The sequence below is a fragment of the Schistocerca piceifrons genome, chromosome 3 (assembly GCF_021461385.2).
Source record: "Schistocerca piceifrons isolate TAMUIC-IGC-003096 chromosome 3, iqSchPice1.1, whole genome shotgun sequence".
In the NCBI taxonomy this organism is placed as follows: Eukaryota; Metazoa; Arthropoda; class Insecta; order Orthoptera; family Acrididae; genus Schistocerca; species Schistocerca piceifrons.
In genome coordinates, this window is record NC_060140.1 from 840,621,827 (window position 1) to 840,641,960 (window position 20,134).

The 20,134-nt window shown below is 42.0% G+C and overlaps 1 protein-coding gene across 1 annotated transcript in view; it reads right to left on the minus strand.

The window, feature by feature from the left end:
• Window positions 1-20,134, minus strand: part of LOC124789108 (proton-coupled amino acid transporter-like protein pathetic) — a 109,437-nt gene that overhangs the window by 46,410 nt on the left and 42,893 nt on the right. Inside the window, exon 5 of the mRNA XM_047256396.1 lies at window positions 3,904-3,988. Coding sequence (XP_047112352.1) covers window positions 3,904-3,988 — 85 coding nt within the window. The remainder of the gene's footprint in view (window positions 1-3,903; window positions 3,989-20,134) is intronic.

Below are 20,134 nucleotides of genomic sequence, written 5' to 3' on the forward strand. Positions count from 1 at the left end.
AATGTTCTTCACCTCACGTAGGGACCTTGGCGACTTAATTCTCGAGTACACGTTAACAGTTATTACGTTTTACTATTTTCACATTAGATCCTTCTATACGCAACTGAATAACAAAAACTAATAAAAAATGTAAAAATAAAACTTTTAAGCGTACGTGTAGACACACACACACACACACACACACACACACACACACACACACACACACACACACACAAAGACCAAAAATATACCAAATCCGACAGTTGGCAATAACATTCAATAGTCGCCAACAACATTAGAAACAGAACATTAAGAAAATGTGTGTTCATATTGTCTGTGTTATGCGGATCAAAACGCTGAAGAGTAAAAGCAGAGGAACTGCTTGAAAACAATCAATATTTAGTTGCATACGAAGGAACCTAACGCGCAAATTCTCAGCGTAATATTATACAAATCTAAGGACGACAGACCTGTAGATTAAAACTGAAGAAACTGCAAAAAGGTGGGAATTTAAGGAGATGGGACCTGGATAAACTAAAAGAACCAGAGGTTGTACAGAGATTCAGGGAGAGCATAAGGGAGCAATTGACAGGAATGGGGGAAATAAATACAGTAGAAGAAGAATGGGTAGCTTTGAGGGATGAAGTAGTGAAGGCAGCAGAGGATCAAGTAGGTAAAAAGACGAGGGCTAGTAGAAATCCTTGGGTAACAGAAGAAATATTGAATTTAATTGATGAAAGGAGAAAATATAAAAATGCAGTAAGTGAAACAGGCAAAAAGGAATACAAACGTCTCAAAAATGAGATCGACAGGAAGTGCAAAATGGCTAAGCAGGGATGGCTAGAGGACAAATGTAAGGATGTAGAGGCCTATCTCACTAGGGGTAAGATAGATACCGCCTACAGGAAAATTAAAGAGACCTTTGGAGATAAGAGAACGACTTGTATGAATATCAAGAGCTCAGATGGAAACCCAGTTCTAAGCAAAGAAGGGAAAGCAGAAAGGTGGAAGGAGTATATAGAGGGTCTATACAAGGGCGATATACTTGAGGACAATATTATGGAAATGGAAGAGGATGTAGATGAAGATGAAATGGGAGATATGATACTGCGTGAAGAGTTTGACAGAGCACTGAAAGACCTGAGTCGAAACAAGGCCCCCGGAGTAGACAATATTCCATTGGAACTACTGACGGCTGTGGGAGAGCCATTCCTGACAAAACTCTACCACCTGGTGAGCAAGATGTATGAAACAGGCGAAATACCCTCAGACTTCAAGAAGAATATAATAATTCCAATCCCAAAGAAAGCAGGTGTTGACAGATGTGAAAATTACCGAACTATCAGCTTAATAAGTCACAGCTGCAAAATACTAACACGAATTCTTTACAGACGAATGGAAAAACTAGTAGAAGCCAACCTCGGGGAAGACCAGTTTGGATTCCGTAGAAACACTGGAACACGTGAGGCAATACTGACCTTACGACTTATCTTAGAAGAAAGATTAAGGAAAGGCAAATCTACGTTTCTAGCATTTGTAGACTTAGAGAAAGCTTTTGACAATGTTGACTGGAATACTCTCTTTCAAGTTCTAAAGGTGGCAGGGGTAAAATACAGGGAGCGTAAGGCTATTTACAATTTGTACAGAAACCAGATGGCAGTTATAAGAGTCGAGGGACATGAAAGGGAAGCAGTGGTTGGGAAGGGAGTAAGACAGTGTTGTAGCCTCTCCCCGATGTTGTTCAATCTGTATATTGAGCAAGCAGTAAAGGAAACAAAAGAAAAATTCGGGGTAGGTATTAAAATTCATGGAGAAGAAATAAAAACTTTGAGGTTCGCCGATGACATTGTAATTCTGTCAGAGACAGCAAAGGACTTGGAAGAGCAGTTGAATGGAATGGACAGTGTCTTGAAAGGAGGATATAAGATGAACATCAACAAAAGCAAAACAAGGATAATGGAATGTAGTCTAATTAAGTCGGGTGATGCTGAGGGAATTAGATTAGGAAATGAGGCACTTAAAGTAGTAAAGGAGTTTTGCTATTTGGGGAGCAAAATAACTGATGATGGTCGAAGTAGAAAGGATATAAAATGTAGGCTGGCAATGGCAAGGAAAGTGTTTCTGAAGAAGAGAAATTTGTTAACATCCAGTATTGATTTAAGTGTCCGGAAGTCATTTCTGAAAGTATTCGTATGGAGTGTAGCCAAGTATGGAAGTGAAACATGGACGATAAATAGTTTGGACAAGAAGAGAATAGAAGCTTTCGAAATGTGGTGCTACAGAAGAATGCTGAAGATTAGATGGTTAGATCACATAACTAATGAGGAAGTATTGAATAGGATTGGGGAGAAGAGAAGTTTGTGGCACAACTTGACCAGAAGAAGGGATCGGTTGGTAGGACATGTTCTGAGGCATCAAGGGATCACCAATTTAGTATTGGAGGGCAGCGTGGAGGGTAAAAATCGTAGAGGGAGACCAAGAGATGAATACACAAAGCAGATTCAGAAGGATGTAGGTTGCAGTAGGTACTGGGAGATGAAAAAGCTTGCACGGGATAGAGTAGCATGGAGAGCTGCATCAAACCAGTCTCAGGACTGAAGACCACAACAACAACAACAAGGACGACAGGACAGAGAAAGTTAAAAAGGTTAAGTATTATACACTGAAGAGCCAAAGAAACTGGTAAACCTGCCCAATATCGTGTAGCTCCTCCACGAGAACGCAGGAGTACTGCAACACGACGTGGCATGGACTCCACTAATGTCTGAAGTAGTGCTGGAGGGAACTGCAGCGTTGTCCATAAACCCGTAAGTGTACGAGGGGCTGGATATCTTTTCTCAACAGTGTCTCGCAAGACATGCCAGATATGCTCAATAATGTTAATGTATCGGGAGTTTGGTGGCCATCGGAAGTGTTTAAACTCAGAAGAGTGCTCCTGCAGCCATTCTCGACTCGTGGAGTGTCGCATTGTCCTACTGGAATAGCCCAAGTCCTTTGGAATGCACGATGAATCTGCATGGATGCAGGTGATCAGAAAGGATGCTTAATACGTGTCACCTGTCAGAGCCATATCTACACGTATCAGGGGTCATATATCACTCCAAGTGCTCATACCCCATACCATTACAGAGCCTCCACCAGCTTCAACGGTTCGCTGCTGACTTGCAGGGTCCATGGAGTCTCCTTACGCATACATGTCCATCCACTCTACACGACTGGAAATGAGATTCGTCAGACAAGGCAACTTGTTTACTCTCAACAACAGTCCAATGTCGGTGTTGACGGGCCGAGGCGAGGTGTAAAGCTTTGTGTCGTGCAGTCATGAAGGGTACACGTGTGGGTCTTCCACTCAGAAAGCCCATATCGATGATGTTATGTTGCTGGTTTACATATCTCTGTATTTGAATACGCATGCCAATTTCTTTGGCGCTTCAGTGTATCTTTATTTGTGCACTAGATGAGATAAGAAGGAATTTTACAGATTTTGACATTTGACTAACGAGGTTAAAAGGGTGATAGGAAATACTGTATTGTTTTGAATGGTAGATTGCCCACTAGTTGTATATTTTTTATATTGTAGATCTGAAGATGGTCATTACTGACAGAAACCGGTCATCGTCGAAGGAATTTATACTGTGATCAAAGACTGGAATAAAGAATATTTGAAAAAACATTAAAAAACTTATATAATACAGGGTCAGTGGCAGTGTCTGTTGCACATCTATGAATGCTGATAGAGTAACATTGTCTGGCAGTAATGAAAGTCGAGATTCGAATATTTTTCAACATACTGTCCAGCTATACCTCTACACAAAAACAGATATTGTTATAACGGGAATGTACATGACACATAAAGATGCGACAGGTGATAGTGCAACATCGTCTGCAATGTTTTGATGACACATTGCCCAGTCTGCTGACCTGCTTGATGCTCGACGCGACGAAGATGAGGTAGACGCAGCAGGTGCTGTAATAGGTGGTCAGCAGCGCTATGTTGACAAACGTCCTGCAACAACATCACAAGAAACAGCATGGGTAATAACGGCATCCAGAAATTCATGTGGACTTAGAGAAATTTCTCCGGTGGACCACATAAATACGGATCTTTATTTACGTTTATGCAATAGAGCAAATTCTAGGGAGAGAGTCAAAGGCTTCTAATATGAAAATTCGCAATAAAGTTAAAATCCTGCAGCAGGTGGCTTGCGGTCATTTCCTTCGCTTCTGGGTGCGAACTATCAAACAATATGGAATGACATGGTGTGATGGTGTGGCCCACAACTACGTTCCCACCGACTCAGAGTTGCAATATTAAAAGTTTTGGCTGGTTTCGTTGTCTAGGGGCTGCGATACGTAGTTGCCGCATTACAGGCCAAATACTGCTCAGTCTACAGTATACGATAGGTATACGAAAATTGTTCAAATGGCTCTGAGCATTATGGGACTTAACTTCTTAGGTCATCAGTCCCCTAGAACTTAGAACTACTTAAACCTAACTAACCTAAGGACATCACACACATCGATGCCCGAGGCAGGATTCGAACCTGCGACCGTAGCGGTCGCGCGGTTCCAGACTGTAGCTCCTAGAACCGCTCGGCCACTTGGGGCGGCTATAGGGATACGCACTTGAATCGAATGGTCTAAGGTTTCTGTCACTCGGCAATTGCGAATTATGAATGTAGCAACTAAATTTATAAATAAAAGATTGCAATTTAATAAAATCTGCAGGTAGAGTCTTAACGACTTTGTGATGAGTACGATAGTAGAAGTACTTTTGAGAATGCGGTATATTTCTGCAAAACACTTATTGGTGTCGATGGTCCAGCAATTAAATAGAATATAAGTTAATTAACAGGGAAACAATAGATTCCTACTGCATTTAATTAGTTAAGAACAACAACATAGATTGCGAGATATTCACTTCTCCACGCACACTACTTCACTGTAGAAGTGCACAAGTCGGCACTCCGAAGTATTTCTATCTGCCGCGACCACGCGCAAACCGCTCCACACTCGCCAAGTCTCTCTCGCGACCGTGCGTCCCTCGCGCCGTCGCATCCAGCACTCCTCCCGCCCCCCCCCCCCCCCCCCGCCCCGTGTCATGTGCCGTACTCCCTCGCGCCGCACTGTTCCGAACTGCCACGTGTCCTCCCCGGAAACGATGCGCCTCCCCACTTCCATACAGTCTCTCCACGTGTCCTTTTTGCAACGATCGCTGTGATTGGCTAGAGCGCTCCCGCCCTGTCTTCAACCCAATATACACTCACAAACATAATGAAACATACACGAAGTACTGGAGGTACATTTAAATAACTTAAAATTAAATAAATATTCCTACGGCTGGACCATAAACACGTTCTACAACACATTATTAAATACATAAACAATTGAAAAGCAAAAGGTAGGCGAGGAGCCTAATGACTCTGTGCTTCCTAACACACAGTAAATATTTAACCGATTTCGTCATCAATAGTATATATCGGATATAAACAAAGACATAGACGAATAAATATATTTACAAGCATGCTGCTACCGTTTTTTCGTGTAACTGTGGAGTACTTATGTTCAGACGCAATCGATAGTAATCGGGCACTTTGTCCTCCAGTAACTCATGTACTATTCAAGTTACATGCCTGTAATTCATACCAATTTAGGTTTACACTAATAGCTTTCTAAAGACACGGCGACCAACAAAATCGGATGACGCGTTTATATCTTGGAAATTCGTTGCTGGGTGTTACTCGTATAATTTACAGTCAGATACTAAACTTTAAACTAATAAAGATATTGAATATCTGATTACACCATCAGAATCGTCGTGCAAATAATGGTAATGTACATGTTTCTTTTTGAGGTATCGTTATTCATCTGGCTGCTATTAATTTCTATACGAACGGTGAAATGTATGCCATTAGGGCTTAACAAAGTCCGCCATCTTTGGCACTCCCGGCGTGTCTCTTTCATCAACACAGCGTCACTATGGAATTCCCAGCCACGCGGTTGGACCGGCCGTTGTGCGGCATCACGCTGTTGCTTAGCTAACGTTTGGGACCACGTGGTTGCTGCCGGGCCGCGGCTTTGGCGAGCGTCCTGTGCGGCCGCCCCAACTCCGAACATACAATATATCCAGGGCGCCACAACTCGCCCATTACGTCACATGGGGGAGAAACGCCAAGTCCGCATCTGTGTTGTAACAATGACGTACAGCGCTCAAGACAACGGGATCGCAATCCGGATGATTGCCCTTCAGACTCCACCCAACTACCCAGATGTTTTCCTAATGCTGGAATGATTCGTTTAAAAAGCAGAATGTCTTCCTCATCATTATCCAATCCAAACTGTTGCCGTGTCTCTAATAATCTCGGTGTCTATGTAGTAGTAGATATATTGTGGATCAGTATTAGAGAAAAGAAAACTTAGATGAAGCCCGGAATCTACAGACAACAATACAAAGAAGGCCTCCGAGCATAAATCCGTCATCTAGTACTGTTTTCAAATTGTAAGGAAAAGTTATTTTAGTGTTTTCTGTTCTTTTATCAATAAGTCTTGTTTAAAGATATGAAGGATTTATATTAAAAAAGGTGGTTTTTGTGATAAAAATCTACGAAATAACTCATGAGCAACTAACTCTTTCCATTGCTAAATTGCCTTTTATTTTATGTAAATTTAGATAAAGATACCCAAATATTTTTCATGAAATAGAACCGGCCAACCTGCGTGATAAAACCTTTTCTCATTCGCCACTCTCTGTCAGCTCAGAGTTCTCTAGCAATTAGCAATACGTCTGCCACCTCGTGACAAAATAGTGCACTACAGAGGTAGACGCCGGCAACAGTTCGTCACGAATGGACGACTGAGGAATACACTGCCTTAGGACTCCTAGTGCTTGCGTATAGCTATGGGGGAAAATTGTTACTTTAGATAAATATCGTCAGTGAAAGGGTTAACATACTCTGCAGATTGATGGGCCGCCACTAACAGTGTCGCATACACACACTCCCTGTGGCACTGTGGTCAGATTTGTGGTTAACAAGACATTGAGATTCAGGATGGTGATCAAGGACTGCTCTCTGTCACTTTACCTGTCTTTTGTGTCCAAATGCTGATAATTAGACGCTCTTGGATCATAGAGGTATGTGAAGAAAATGACGCAATGGAGATGCGAAATTTATCCATAACGGCCATTAATGCTGTGTTAGTCGTGCCACGAACTGCGACGTAGGCGAGGAAAACGATACGCAGAGATATACTTCTCGCAGTTTGGACCACAGACTTATATTATTTGAATTGAAAACAACATCTTGTACTTCCAACATTAAATAACGTAACCACCTCAGAGTTTGATATTTTCTCTTAGAGTCCGTCTGTATGCTTTCATTTTGATGGCCAACACAACTTGTATGCTTTTACACTGTGATAGGGAAACTTTACCGGTATCCAGCATGTGGTATAAAACAGACGGTTGTTACAAAGATCTTGACAAAAAGACATGACATAGACCCACTTCGCCGAGAGATGTTATTTGTTTTCTAGCTTGCACGCTTTAAAGCCCCCCCAAGAACCACGGACCTTGCCGTTGGTGGGGAGGCTTGCGTGCCTTAGCGATACAGATAGCCGTGCCGTAGGTGCAACCACAACGGAGGGGTATCTGTTGAGAGGCCAGACAAACGTGTGGTTCCTGAAGAGGGGCAGCAGCCTTTTCAGTAGTTGCAGGGGCAACAGTCTGGATGATTGACTGATCTGGTCTTGTAACACTAACCAAAACGGCCTTGCTTTGCTGGTACTGCGAACGGCTGAAAGCAAGGGGAAACTACGGCCGTAAATTTTCCCGAGGGCATGCAGCTTTACTGTATGATTAAATGAAGATGGCGTCCTCTTGGGTAAAATATTCCGGAGGTAAAATAGTCCCCCATTCGGATCTCCGGGCGGGGACTACTCAGTAGGTCGTTGTTATCAGGAGAAAGAAAACTGGCGTTCTACGGATCGGAGCGTGGAATGTCAGATCCCTTAATCGGGAAGGTAGGTTAGAAAATTTAAAAAGGGAAATGGATAGGTTAAAGTCAGATATAGTGGGAATTAGTGAAGTTCGGTGGCAGGAGGAACAAGACTTTTGGTCAGGTGAATATAGGGTTATAAATACAAAATCAAATAGGGGTAATGCAGGAGTAGGTTTAATAATGAATAAAACAATAGGAATTCTGGGAAAGCTACTACAAACAGCATAGTTAACGCATTATTGTGGCCAAGATAGATACGAAGCCCACGTCTGTTACAGTAGTACAAGTTTATATGTCAACTAGCTCTGCAGATGGTGAAGAAATTGATGAAATTTATAATGAGATAAAAGAAATTATTCAAGTAGTGAAGAGAGACGAAAATTTAATAGTCCTGGGTGACTGGAATTCGACAGTAGGAAAAGGAAGAGAAGGAAACGTAGTAGGTGAATATGGATTGGGGCTAAGAAATGGAAGAGGAAGCCCCCTGGTAGAATTTTGCACAGAGCATAACATATTCATAACTAACACTTGGTTCAAGAATCATGAACGAAGGTTGTATTCATGGAAGAATCCTGGAGATACTAGAAGGTTTCAGATAGATTATATAATGGTCAGACAGAGATTTAGGAACTAGGTTTTAAATTGTAAGACATTTCCAGGGGCAGATGTGGACTCTGATCACAATCTATTGGTTATGAACTGTAGATTAAAACTGAAGAAACTGCAAAAAGGTGGGAATTTAAGGACATGGGACCTGGATAAACTGATTAAACCAGCGGTTGTACAGAGTTTCAGGGAGAGCATTAGGGAACAATTGACAGGAATGGGGGAAAGAAATACATTAGAAGAAGAATGGGTAGCTTTGAGAGATGAAGTAGTGAAGGCAGCACAGGACCTATTAGTTAAAAAGCCTTGGGTAACAGAAGAAATATTGAATTTAATTGATGAAAGGAGAAAATATAAAAATGCAGTAAATGAAGCAGGAAAAATGGAATACAAACGTCTCAAAAACGAGATCGAGATCGACAGGAAGTGCAAAATGGCTAAGCAGGGATGGCTAGAGGACAAATGTGAGGAACTGGGGGTAAGATAGATACTGCCTACAGGAAAATTAAAGAGACCTTTGGAGAAAAGAGAACCCCTTGTATGAATATCAAGAGCTCAGATGGAAACCCAGTTCTAAGGAAAGAAGGGAAAGCAGAAAGGTGGAGGGAGTATATAGAGGGCCTATACAAGGGCAATGTACTTGAGGACAGTATTATGGAAATGGAAGAGGATGTAGATGAAGATGAAATGGCAGATACGATACTGCGTGAAGAGTTTGACAGAGCACTGAAAGACCTGAGTCGAAAAAAGGCCCCGGGACTAGACAACATTCCATTAGAACTACTGACGGCCTTGGGAGAGCCAGCCCTGACAAAACTCTACCATCTGGTGAGCAAGATGTATGAGACAGGCGAAATACCCTCAGACTTCAAGAAGAATATAATAATTCCAATCCAAAAGAAAGCAGGTGGTGACAGATGTGAAAATTACCAAACAATCAGTTTAATAAGTCACGGATGCAAAATTCTAACGCGTATTCTTTACAGACGAATGGAAAAACTGGTAGAACCTGACCTCGGGGAAGTTTAGTTTGGATTCCGTAGAAATATTGCAACACGTGAGGCAATACTGACCCTACGACTTATCTTAGAAGCTACATTAAGGAAAGACAAACCTACGTTTCTAGCATTTGTAGACTTAGAGAAAGGTTTTGACAATGTTGACTGGAATACTCTCTTTCAAATTCTGAAGGTGGCAGGGGTAAAATACAGGGAGCGAAAGGCTATTTACAATTTGTACAGAAACCAGATGGCAGTTATAAGAGTCGAGGGGCACGAAAGGGAAAGCAGTGGTTGGGAAGGGAGTGAGACAGGGTTGTAGCCTATCCCCGATGTTATTCAATCTGTATATTGAGGAATCAGTGAAGGAAACAAAAGAAAAATTCGGAATAGGTATTAAAATCCATGGAGAAGAAATAAAAACTTTGAGGTTCGCCGATGACATTGGAATTCTGTCAGAGACAGCAAAGGACTTGGAAGAGCAGTTGAACGGAATGGACAGTGTCATGAAAGGAGGGTATAAGATGAACATCAAAAGCAAAACGAGGATAATGGAATGCAGTCGAATTAAGTCGGATGATGCTGAGGGAATTAGATTAGGAATTGAGACTCTTAAAGTAGTAAAGGAGTTTTGCTATTTGGGAAGTAAAATAACTGATGGTGTTCGAAGCAGAGAGGATATAAAATGTAGACTGGCAATGGCAAGGAAAGCTTTTCTAAAGAAGAGAAATTTATTAACATCGAGTGTTGATTTAAGTGTCAGGAAATCGTTTCTGAAACTATTTGTATGGAGCGTAGCCATGTATGGAAGTGAAACATGGACGATAATTAGTTTGTACAAGAAGAGAATAGAAGCTTTTGAAATGTGGTGCTACAGAAGAATGCTGAAGATTAGATGGGTAGATCATGTAACTAATGAGGAGATATTGAATAGGATTGGGGAGAAGAGAAGTTTGTGGCACAACTTGACTAGAAGAAGGGATCGGTTGGTGGGACATGTTATGAGGCATCAGGGGATTATCAATTTAGTATTGGAGGGCAGCGTGGAGGTTAAAAATCGTAGAGGGAGACCAAGAGATGAATACACTAAACAGATTCAGAAGGATGTAGGTTGCAGTAGGTACTGGGAGATGAAGCTTGCACAGGATAGAGTAGCATGGAGAGCTGCATCAAACCAGTCTCAGGACCGAAGACAACAACAACAACAACGACAACACGCTTTAAAATCGATATATGGGTAAATACTTCAATCACACTGGCGTTAACATGAGAGCTCAAAATGGAATTAATAAATAAACGAATTACTGCAACAACATGCTTCTAATGATCTGATATTTTATTTCTATTCGTATATTGACGTATAATACAGTCAGTTTATGACCTAATACTTTAATCAAGATTGGCGTTAACATGAGTGCCCTGAAATAAAATAATGCAGAGTTATAGTATGTGCAATGAGTTTCAGCTCTCTGCATGACCATAAACTTCATATATAAATTAAAAAAAAAACAATAACAAAGCTTCGAATGGACTGTTGATATACCAACTGGACATCAAAATGGAAGCAGATAGATGGACACTAACAGAAGAAACCTGCCCATGCCGTCGCAGTAAGTACAAAACTAAAATTTTGCATCCATATCGACAGATATACAATACTCATGGCGATACATTAATGCATGTTCAAACTTCTTGTTATAGACACAGCACCCAGCATTATGCTAGAAATAGTGATGTAACTTCCAGAAAACCATCTGAACATGAACCTGAAAAGGTTCGAAAACAGGTTCATGGAGTTATAAATAACTATCAAAAAAGTGACTGGTTGCAGTTTTATGTATTTACATTTAATTAACAGTCACGGGTTCTAAAATAGCCGTAATGGATAAGCTTACTCTCACGACTATAAATAAACAATAAATAAACATCTACATCCGCGTGGATACTCTGCAAATCACATTTAAGCGCCTGGCACAGTTAAATAAACTTGCGCTTGGTAATGAGTATGCCGCAATATGAGGCCCTATTGACTGTAAACACAGATTACGTAAGTGACAGCAGTCAGATTCAAAATTCCCATCTACATGGCGTACCTTTCACCAATAGCGGACGGGCCACCTGTCTGCGACTGGTCGGTTGTCGGAATCTAATGGCAGACGACACAGCTTACGCGGGTTATCACATACCACAAAAAAAGTTAATTCACTTGATAAAACGCTATCCACGTATGTAGAAATAGAAGCGTCCAAAAGACAGGTTAAAAGCACATTCAAAAATAAACTCCATAATAAAACGAAGAGGAGGTAGTATCGACTGGTGTTAATGGCGGAATCAACAATGTCAATATAGAAACATTCTTTGCAGAAGCAACATTAATTTTAAGGAAAACAAATATTAAGAAACGTCTGTCACAAAATCAGAAGAAATTACTTTTGGAGCTGTTTAAAATGCTTTTAGTGTTCATAGAAAAGAGTGCCATGCACTGCAGGCTATTTTTGCGTGGTCTGTACGTTGTACGTAGATGGCGGCTCGATGGTGTTGAAAGTATAATTATTGTAGTTCCATCAGTTGTGAAACTGCAATGGGCACATCCTCTCGCTTAGAGTATGATTTGCCAGGCAACAGCACCCTTCGTCAGATTCCTGTTGTCATGGGCTGGTCAAGTGTTAATGTACAAATTCGGTTTCGTAATTGCACGACAATACCGTCTCTTACACAAGCGACTACGTCACTCACGTTCCGTGCACAGCTTTAAAACATTATAAAATTCACTTTGACTCGTAGATCGCAAAGTTACAGTTTGTCCGCTTTTAGCAATCGCGATCGCAAATTCACCCTACTGACAAAAACAGTGTCACACGTCATAAACAGTTTGAAGCGAAGTCTTCATGACGGTACTTAATGTTTTACACGCGCAGCAGTTTATTGTGTTCCAAACAAGATGACAACTTTAAAGTACATTAGTTTACAGCTCAGTTGCACGGTGACAATTAATTAACTATATCTAGATTTACATCTGCGTCTACGTGATTACTCTGCTATTCACAACAAAGTGCCTGGCAGAGGGTTCATAAACCACCTACAAGCTGTCTCTCTACCTTTCCACTCTCGAACGGCGAGAGGGAAAAATGAGCACTTATATTTTTCTGCACGAGCCCTGCTTTCTCTTATTTTATCGTGATGATCATTTCTCCGCATGTAGGTAGGTGCCAACAGAATGTTTTCGCAATCGGAGTAGAAAACTGATGATTGAAATTTCATAAGAAGATCCCGTCGCATCGAAAAACGCCTTTGTTTTAATGATTGCCACTCCAATTCACGAATCATGCCTGTGGAACTCTCTCCCGTATTTCGCTATAATGCAAAACGAGCTGCCCTTCTTTGAACTTTTTCGATGTCATCCGTCAGTCCCACCCGATGGGGATCCCACACCGCACTGCAATACTCCAGAATAGGGCGGACAAGCGTGATCTAAGCAGTTTCTTTAGTAGACCAGTTACACCTTCTAAGTGATCTGCCAATGAATCGCAGTTTGCTCTACCCACAACATTATCTATGTGATAGTTCCAATTTACGTTATTTGTAATTGTAATCCTTAAGTATTTAGTTGAATTTCCAGTCTTAGCATTTGTGTGACTTATCGTGTAATCTAAATTTAGTGGATTACCCATGTGAACGACTTCACACTTTTCTTTATTCAGGGTCAACTGCCACTTTTCGCACCATACAGCTATCTTATCTAAATCATTTTGCAACTCGTTTTGGGCATCTGATGACTTCAGAAGACGTTGAATGACAGCATCATATGTAAACAGTCTAAGACGGCTACTCAGATTGTCTCCTGTGTCGTTAATATAGATCATGAACAATATAGGACCTATAACACTTCGTTGGGGAACGCCGGATATTATCTCTGTTTTACTTGATAACTTCCCGTCTATTACTACGAACTATGACCTTTTTGACAGGAAATGACGAATCCAGTCACACAACTGAGGCGATATTCGATAGTCACGCAATTTGATTAGAAGACGCTTGTGAGGAACGGTGTCGAAAGCCTTCTGGAAATCTAAAAATATGGAATAAATTTGACATCCCCTGTCGACAGCACTGATTACTTCATGAGTATAAAGAGCAGTGTTGTGTTTCACAAGAACGGTATTTTTGGGTCCGTGATGACTGTGTGCCAATAAATCGTTTTCTTCGAGGTAATTCATATTGTCCGAATACAGTATATGTTCAGAAATCCCGAAATCCTACTGCAGAACGACGTTAGTGATACGGACCTGTAATTCAGAGGATTACTAATATTTTCCTTTTTGGGTATTTGTGTGACTTGAGCAATTTTACCGTCTTTAGGTACGGATCTTTTTGTGAGCCAGCGGTTGTATATAATTGATAAGTATGGAGCTATTGTATCAGCGTACTGTGAAAGGAACCTGACGGTTATACAGTCTGGACCGCAGGCCTTGCCTTTATCAAGTGTCATGAGCTTCTTTCCTACACGGAAGACGTCTACTTCTATGTTTCTTACCTTGGTAGTTGTTCTTGATTGGAAAAGAAATTTAAATTATTTACTAATTACGGCGAACGCACTCTTTATTCACCATGTAAACATCACTACAGATATTCAGACTTAAGTTACGACGCGTTCGATATGCCTGCCATCATTGGCGATGAAGTGGTGCTGACGAATAGCGAGATTCTGCATGACCCGCTGAAGTTCGGAATATCGATGCTGTCGATGACCTCACGTATGGCTGTTTTCAGCTCAGCAATGCTTCTGGGGTTATTGCTTAAATACAGCCCCACAAACAGTAGTCGCATGTGTTCAGATCCGAAGAACATGGACGCCAAGCAAGGCCCATGCCAGTGGCCTCTGGGTACCCCAGAGCCAGAATGCAGCCCCCAAAGCGCTCCTCCAGACATCAGACGCTCTCCTGCTTCGATGGAGTGGAACCCCGTCTTGCATGAACCACATCTTGTCGAAGTCAGGGTCACTTTGGATAATGGCGATGAAATCATTTTCCAAAACCTTCAAGTACCGTTCGGCAGTCACCGTACTATCAAGGAATATCGCACCGATTATTCCGTGACTAGATGTTGCACACTATACCGTCACCCGTTGATTATGAAGAGACTTCTCGATCGCGAAATGCGGATTCTCAGTCCCCTAAATGCACCAATTTTGCTTACTGACGAACCCATCCATAAGAAAGTGGTTTTCATCGCTGAACAAAACCATACAGCGCATAAGCATACTGATTCCCATCATTACCTGCGACCGGCGGTCCAGTTTGAACGTCCCAACACAAGGCGTTCAGAAGTTATGACGGCTTTGTTTCATATAGTCCACTATCACCCTGTGTATACAAATTGTTCAGTTCTACCAACGGCAATCACTGTTCACTTGCGTGTACATTGTCACCGCTGTTTATAGTACTCCACGAAGGTCACAGTATTCACACAGCCTTTTTGTTTCATAGCGTCCACGTCGAAATTCAGTTTGAAGCGTGAGCGAAACATAAGAACGCGGTCGTAAATTATCGTGTGTTTTCTGTCTAGCACGATTACACAATGACACGCGTGTTAGCTACGACATTGCACACAACTGACTATCCCACTACAACTATCGATTATCGTCCCTTTGTAACACAGTCCATACAACAGTTCTGTATAGTACGTTTTGTTTTACACAGTTCATTTATTAGAAGAATTACAAAGAAGACCAAACGTACTTTGAAATTACTCATAATCTTCAAGAACCTCATGTAGCAATATAAATTAAAAAAAAATATAAACATACTCACATTCGGTATTGTGGAACGAAATTAAAAATATTCTAGATCATTGAAGACACAGGGTGACAATTTTTGAATTATATGGAATAAAATCGTCATAACTTCTGAACGGTTTGCTTTAAGACGTTCAAATTGCACCGTTGGCCGCGGAGAATCATGGGAAATATTATGCGCTGTATGGTTTTGTTTAGCAATGAAGCCCACTTTCATTTGGATGGGTTCGTCAATAATCACCTCAACGGGTGACTGTGTGGCGTGCAATGTTCAGTCACGGAATAATAGGTGCGATAATCCTTGATGGCACGGTGTCTGCCGAACGGTACGTAAAGGTTTTGGAAGATGATTTCATCCCCATTATCCAAAATGACACTGACTTCGACAAGATGTGGGTCAGGCAAGACGGAGCTCGACCCCATCGAAGCAGGAGAATGTTTGATGTCTGGATGAGCGCTTTGGGGACCGCATTCTGGCTCTGGGGTACTCAGAGGCCACTGGCATTGGCCTCGACTGGACGCCATATTCTCCGGATCTGAACACATGCGATTCCTTTTTGTGGAGCTATAGTAAAGAAAAGCCAATGCTGAGCTGAAAACATGCATTCTGGAGGTCATCGACAGCATCGATGTTCTGACACTTTCGGGGGCCATGCAAAATTTCGGTATTCGTCTGCGCCACATGATCGCCAATGATGGCAGGAATATCGAGAATGCCATAACGTAAATCCGAATATCTGTAGTGACGTTTACATGTGTACGCCATCGTTTGTAGCTAATTTACGTTTTTTTTCACTGTTTTCATATAGTTCAATATTCGTCACCCTGTATGTCCACGGAGTTAAAGTAAGCAAGACGAAAGACTGAAGAAAATAGTATTTGTTGTGATTAGCAATCTATTCTCAGGCTCAAATCATTTATCTCAGAATCCAGCAGTAACACACTACTTCGTCCGCACGTTTAAATTCAGAGTACAGGAAACGTTTCTCACAACTTTATTATCTGAACATGTATGCGGAATCGCTTTAGTTCCATTTCAGAGTTCAGTTTCTATATCTCTTCAACACATTAAGCATGGGAAACACACAGGGATAGAACGCATCAGCACAGCACGAAACACTTTGCTAAGTGAAGTGCTCAAAATGTCCTTCGTTAGCAGGAGCAGTCATACGGTCAGTGTCACTTGTTGCAACCGGTTTGTGTTCACACTAGAGTTATCATCAATTGCACAAAGACATTCCTCGGCCATTTGAGGTATCCTCGTCCTCCGAGGCCTTACCCAGTCGCAAGCAGTAGGCTTAAATTCCCGTCCGCCCTAATACGACGATCAATTTCTTGAAACGTCCTGCTGTCTGCCAGTTGCCCATTTGAATACACTTCTCTTCCACTGCATCGGAAACCACGGCCTTGATGAACACTAAACATTTGATGCTCCGTGCTTGCACAGTCCGTGGTAAACACTAAACGGCTGATGCTAGGTGCTTGTTGTCAGTAGAGCACTGAACGTTGTCGCATTTCAACGCAAGCTTTGAAGTTAATCGCATGTCAACACAATGGAGTTAGTCGTATTTCATCACACGCAATGTAGTGAGTACATCTAAACATTAGCTTCGTTCGGACGGAACAACAAACCTGGCGGTGAACTAAGAATTGCAATTTACTGTACATACTAGCCAACGTAAACATCGGGCTATTCTGAAAATTTCATGTACGAAAACGCTTCATGTAATCCTGATACGTTCTGTTTCAGTGTGTTTCTCATGATTAATGTGATAATGAATAAAAGCAGAAAATGTCCTCCAGCATGAAAAAAGAGCGTTTCCAAACACACACACGTCAGTATAACACATTTTACTCCTCTATGTGTGAGGAATGTTTCCTGAAAGTTGGGACGTATCTTTTTGTTACGTCCTGTAGACCAGTGTTTCAGGCATTGCAGATACTTTAATGGCAAACGGACACTAGAGGCGTCGAGAATCATAGCAATGAGGCTTGGACAGAGTCTACAGATAATCATCGTAACTCATCAGGTTACTTTTCCAACCATGGTGTAATTTTATTACACCTTCCGTGAAAAAGACGAAGGTCGATGATGGAGTCACTGTTCACACACCCCTTGACGCCGGATGGAGCATTGACCTCTCAGAGGTCAATGGACGAAACGTACACTGAAGCGCCAAAGAAACGGGTATAAGCATACATAGATATGTAAAGAGGCAGAAGACGGCGCTGCGGTCGGCAACGCCTACGTAAGACAACAAGTGTCTGGCGCAGTTGTTAGATCGGTTATCAAGATGTAGGTGAGCTTGAACGTGATGTTATAGTCCACGCATCAACGATATGACACAGCGTATGCGAGGTAGCGATGAAGTGGGGATTTACCCGTACGACTACTTCACGAATGTACCGTATCAGGAAATCGGTAAAACATCAAATCTCCGACATCGCTGTGGATGGAAAAAGATCCTGCAAGAACGGGAACAACGACGATTGAAGAGAATCGTTCAACGTAACAGAAGTACAACCGTTCCGCAAATCGCTGCAGATTTCAATGCTGCGCCATCAACAAGTGTCAGCGTGCGGATCATTCAACGAAACATCATCGATATGTGCTTTAGAAGTCTACACGAGAAGCTTCCATCATCGATTACAGGTCACTGCCATTGGCCAGAGAGATCCGTCGTAATCTGTAGGGGGCGCTACGTTTGGAGTACAATTGTTTTTACACGGGCCGTGCTCGGCTATAAACTGCATTTGCTGTGACGCTTTTGGACTGGAGAGGACGACGGTTCAGTCCCGTGTCCGTTCATCTTGATTTAGGTTTTCCGTGATTTCCCTAAATCGCTTCAGATAAAAGCCGGGATGGCAGAGTTCCTACACCGTCATTCCCTAATCCAATGAGACCGATGACCTCGCTGTTTGGTCTCTTCCACCAAATCAACCCAACCCAAGCCATGATGTTTGCTTTATACAAAAATTGAACAATGCCGTATTGTCCCAGGATGGACGTGTCTATCACACATCTATACTGTTAACGATTGAGCAGCTGTCTCTGTAAATTCACATGTCACCACAGTTACGTCACTTCTCCCTTTTGGCTATGCTGACATCTCGTGGCCATCTCGGAATTTCATGCTTAGTCTATGTTACAATTGAACGACCCTCTGGGACCCTCTGTGGGGCAATGGGCTGGTTTTCTTGTTATAGTGTCCTTCCAAGCAACATGGGTCTGTAAACTACTAAGGTTATTAACCGCAAAATAGTCGTAAACGTGTTAGCTGTAGTCTACATTTTCCTTCCTAAAATTTGCGGCTCTTCATAGCTGCAAAATAACTCTTTCTCAATAATGTGAAGTAATGAGGAAATAGCTCCTGAAATAATTTAACCATTGTTGGTATCACAAGTACAAAATAACAACATTTCACATAAACTGTCTTCTTTCCACAATACAAGGTACAGTTCAGATATGAAATATTATGCAAACTTTTATCAAATGTTCAAACATGTACTGTTTAAATTTAGATCGAGTACTTCAATAAACACCAATAGTTTGTCGTCACTGGACCATATAATGATATATTAATTGCCTCGAAATTTGGTACGTCATTATTTTTTCATCGCCATATTTGGTCCTGAAATATCTAGGTCCTTATTTATATGCAGTGGGTAGATAACTTGTGATATTTCACTTCATTCTAAGTCAAAATTTAAATTATTGATAAAACTGACAAATACACGGAAGAGCCGAAGAAACTCACAGAACTTCCCCATCGAGCACGCAGAAGTGTCGCAACATAACGTGGCATGGACTCGATTAATATCTGAAGTAGTGCTGGACGGAACTGACACCATGAATAATGCAGGGCTGTCCATAAATCCGTAAGAGCACGAGGGGGTGGAGATCTCTTCTGAACATCATGTTGCAAGGCATCCCAGATGTGCTCAATAATGTACATGTCTGAGGTGTTTGGTGGCCAGCGGAAGTGTTTAAACTCAGGGAAGTGTTCCTGAAGCCATTCTGTAGGAATTTCGGATGTGGGGTGTCGCATTGTCTTGCTGGAATTGTCCACGTGGGTCGGAATGCACAATGGACATGAATAAATGCAGGTGGTCAGACAGGGTGCTTACACACGTGTCACCTTTCAGAGTCGTATCTAGAGGTGTCAGGGGTCCCATATCACTCCAACTACACAAACCACACACCATTATAGAGCCTGCACCAGCTTGAACAGTCCGCTGCCGCCATGCAGGGTCCATGGATTCTTGAGCTTCTCTACACACCCGCACACGTCCATCCGCTCGATACAACTTGAAACGAGACTCGTCCGACCAGGCAACATGTTTCCGGTTATCAACATTCCAATGTCAGTGTTGACGGTCCCAGGCAAGGCATAAACCTTTGTGTCGTGCAGTAATCAAGGGTGCATAACTGGACCTTCGGCTCCGTAAGCCCATATCGATGATGTTTCGTTGAAAGGTTCGCATGCTGACACTTGGTGATGACCCAGCGGAAGGGTTGCACTCCTGTCACGTTGAACGATTTCGTTCAGTCGTCGTTGGTCCGGTTCTTGCAGTATCTTTTTCCGGTGGCAGCGATGTCAGAGATTTAATGTTTCACCGGATTCTTGATAGTCAAGGTACACTCGTGAAATGGTCGTATGGGAAAATCCCCACTTAATCGCTACCTCGCAGGTGCTGTGTCCCATCGCTCGAGCGCCAAATATAACACCACGTTCAAACTCTCTTAAATCTTGATA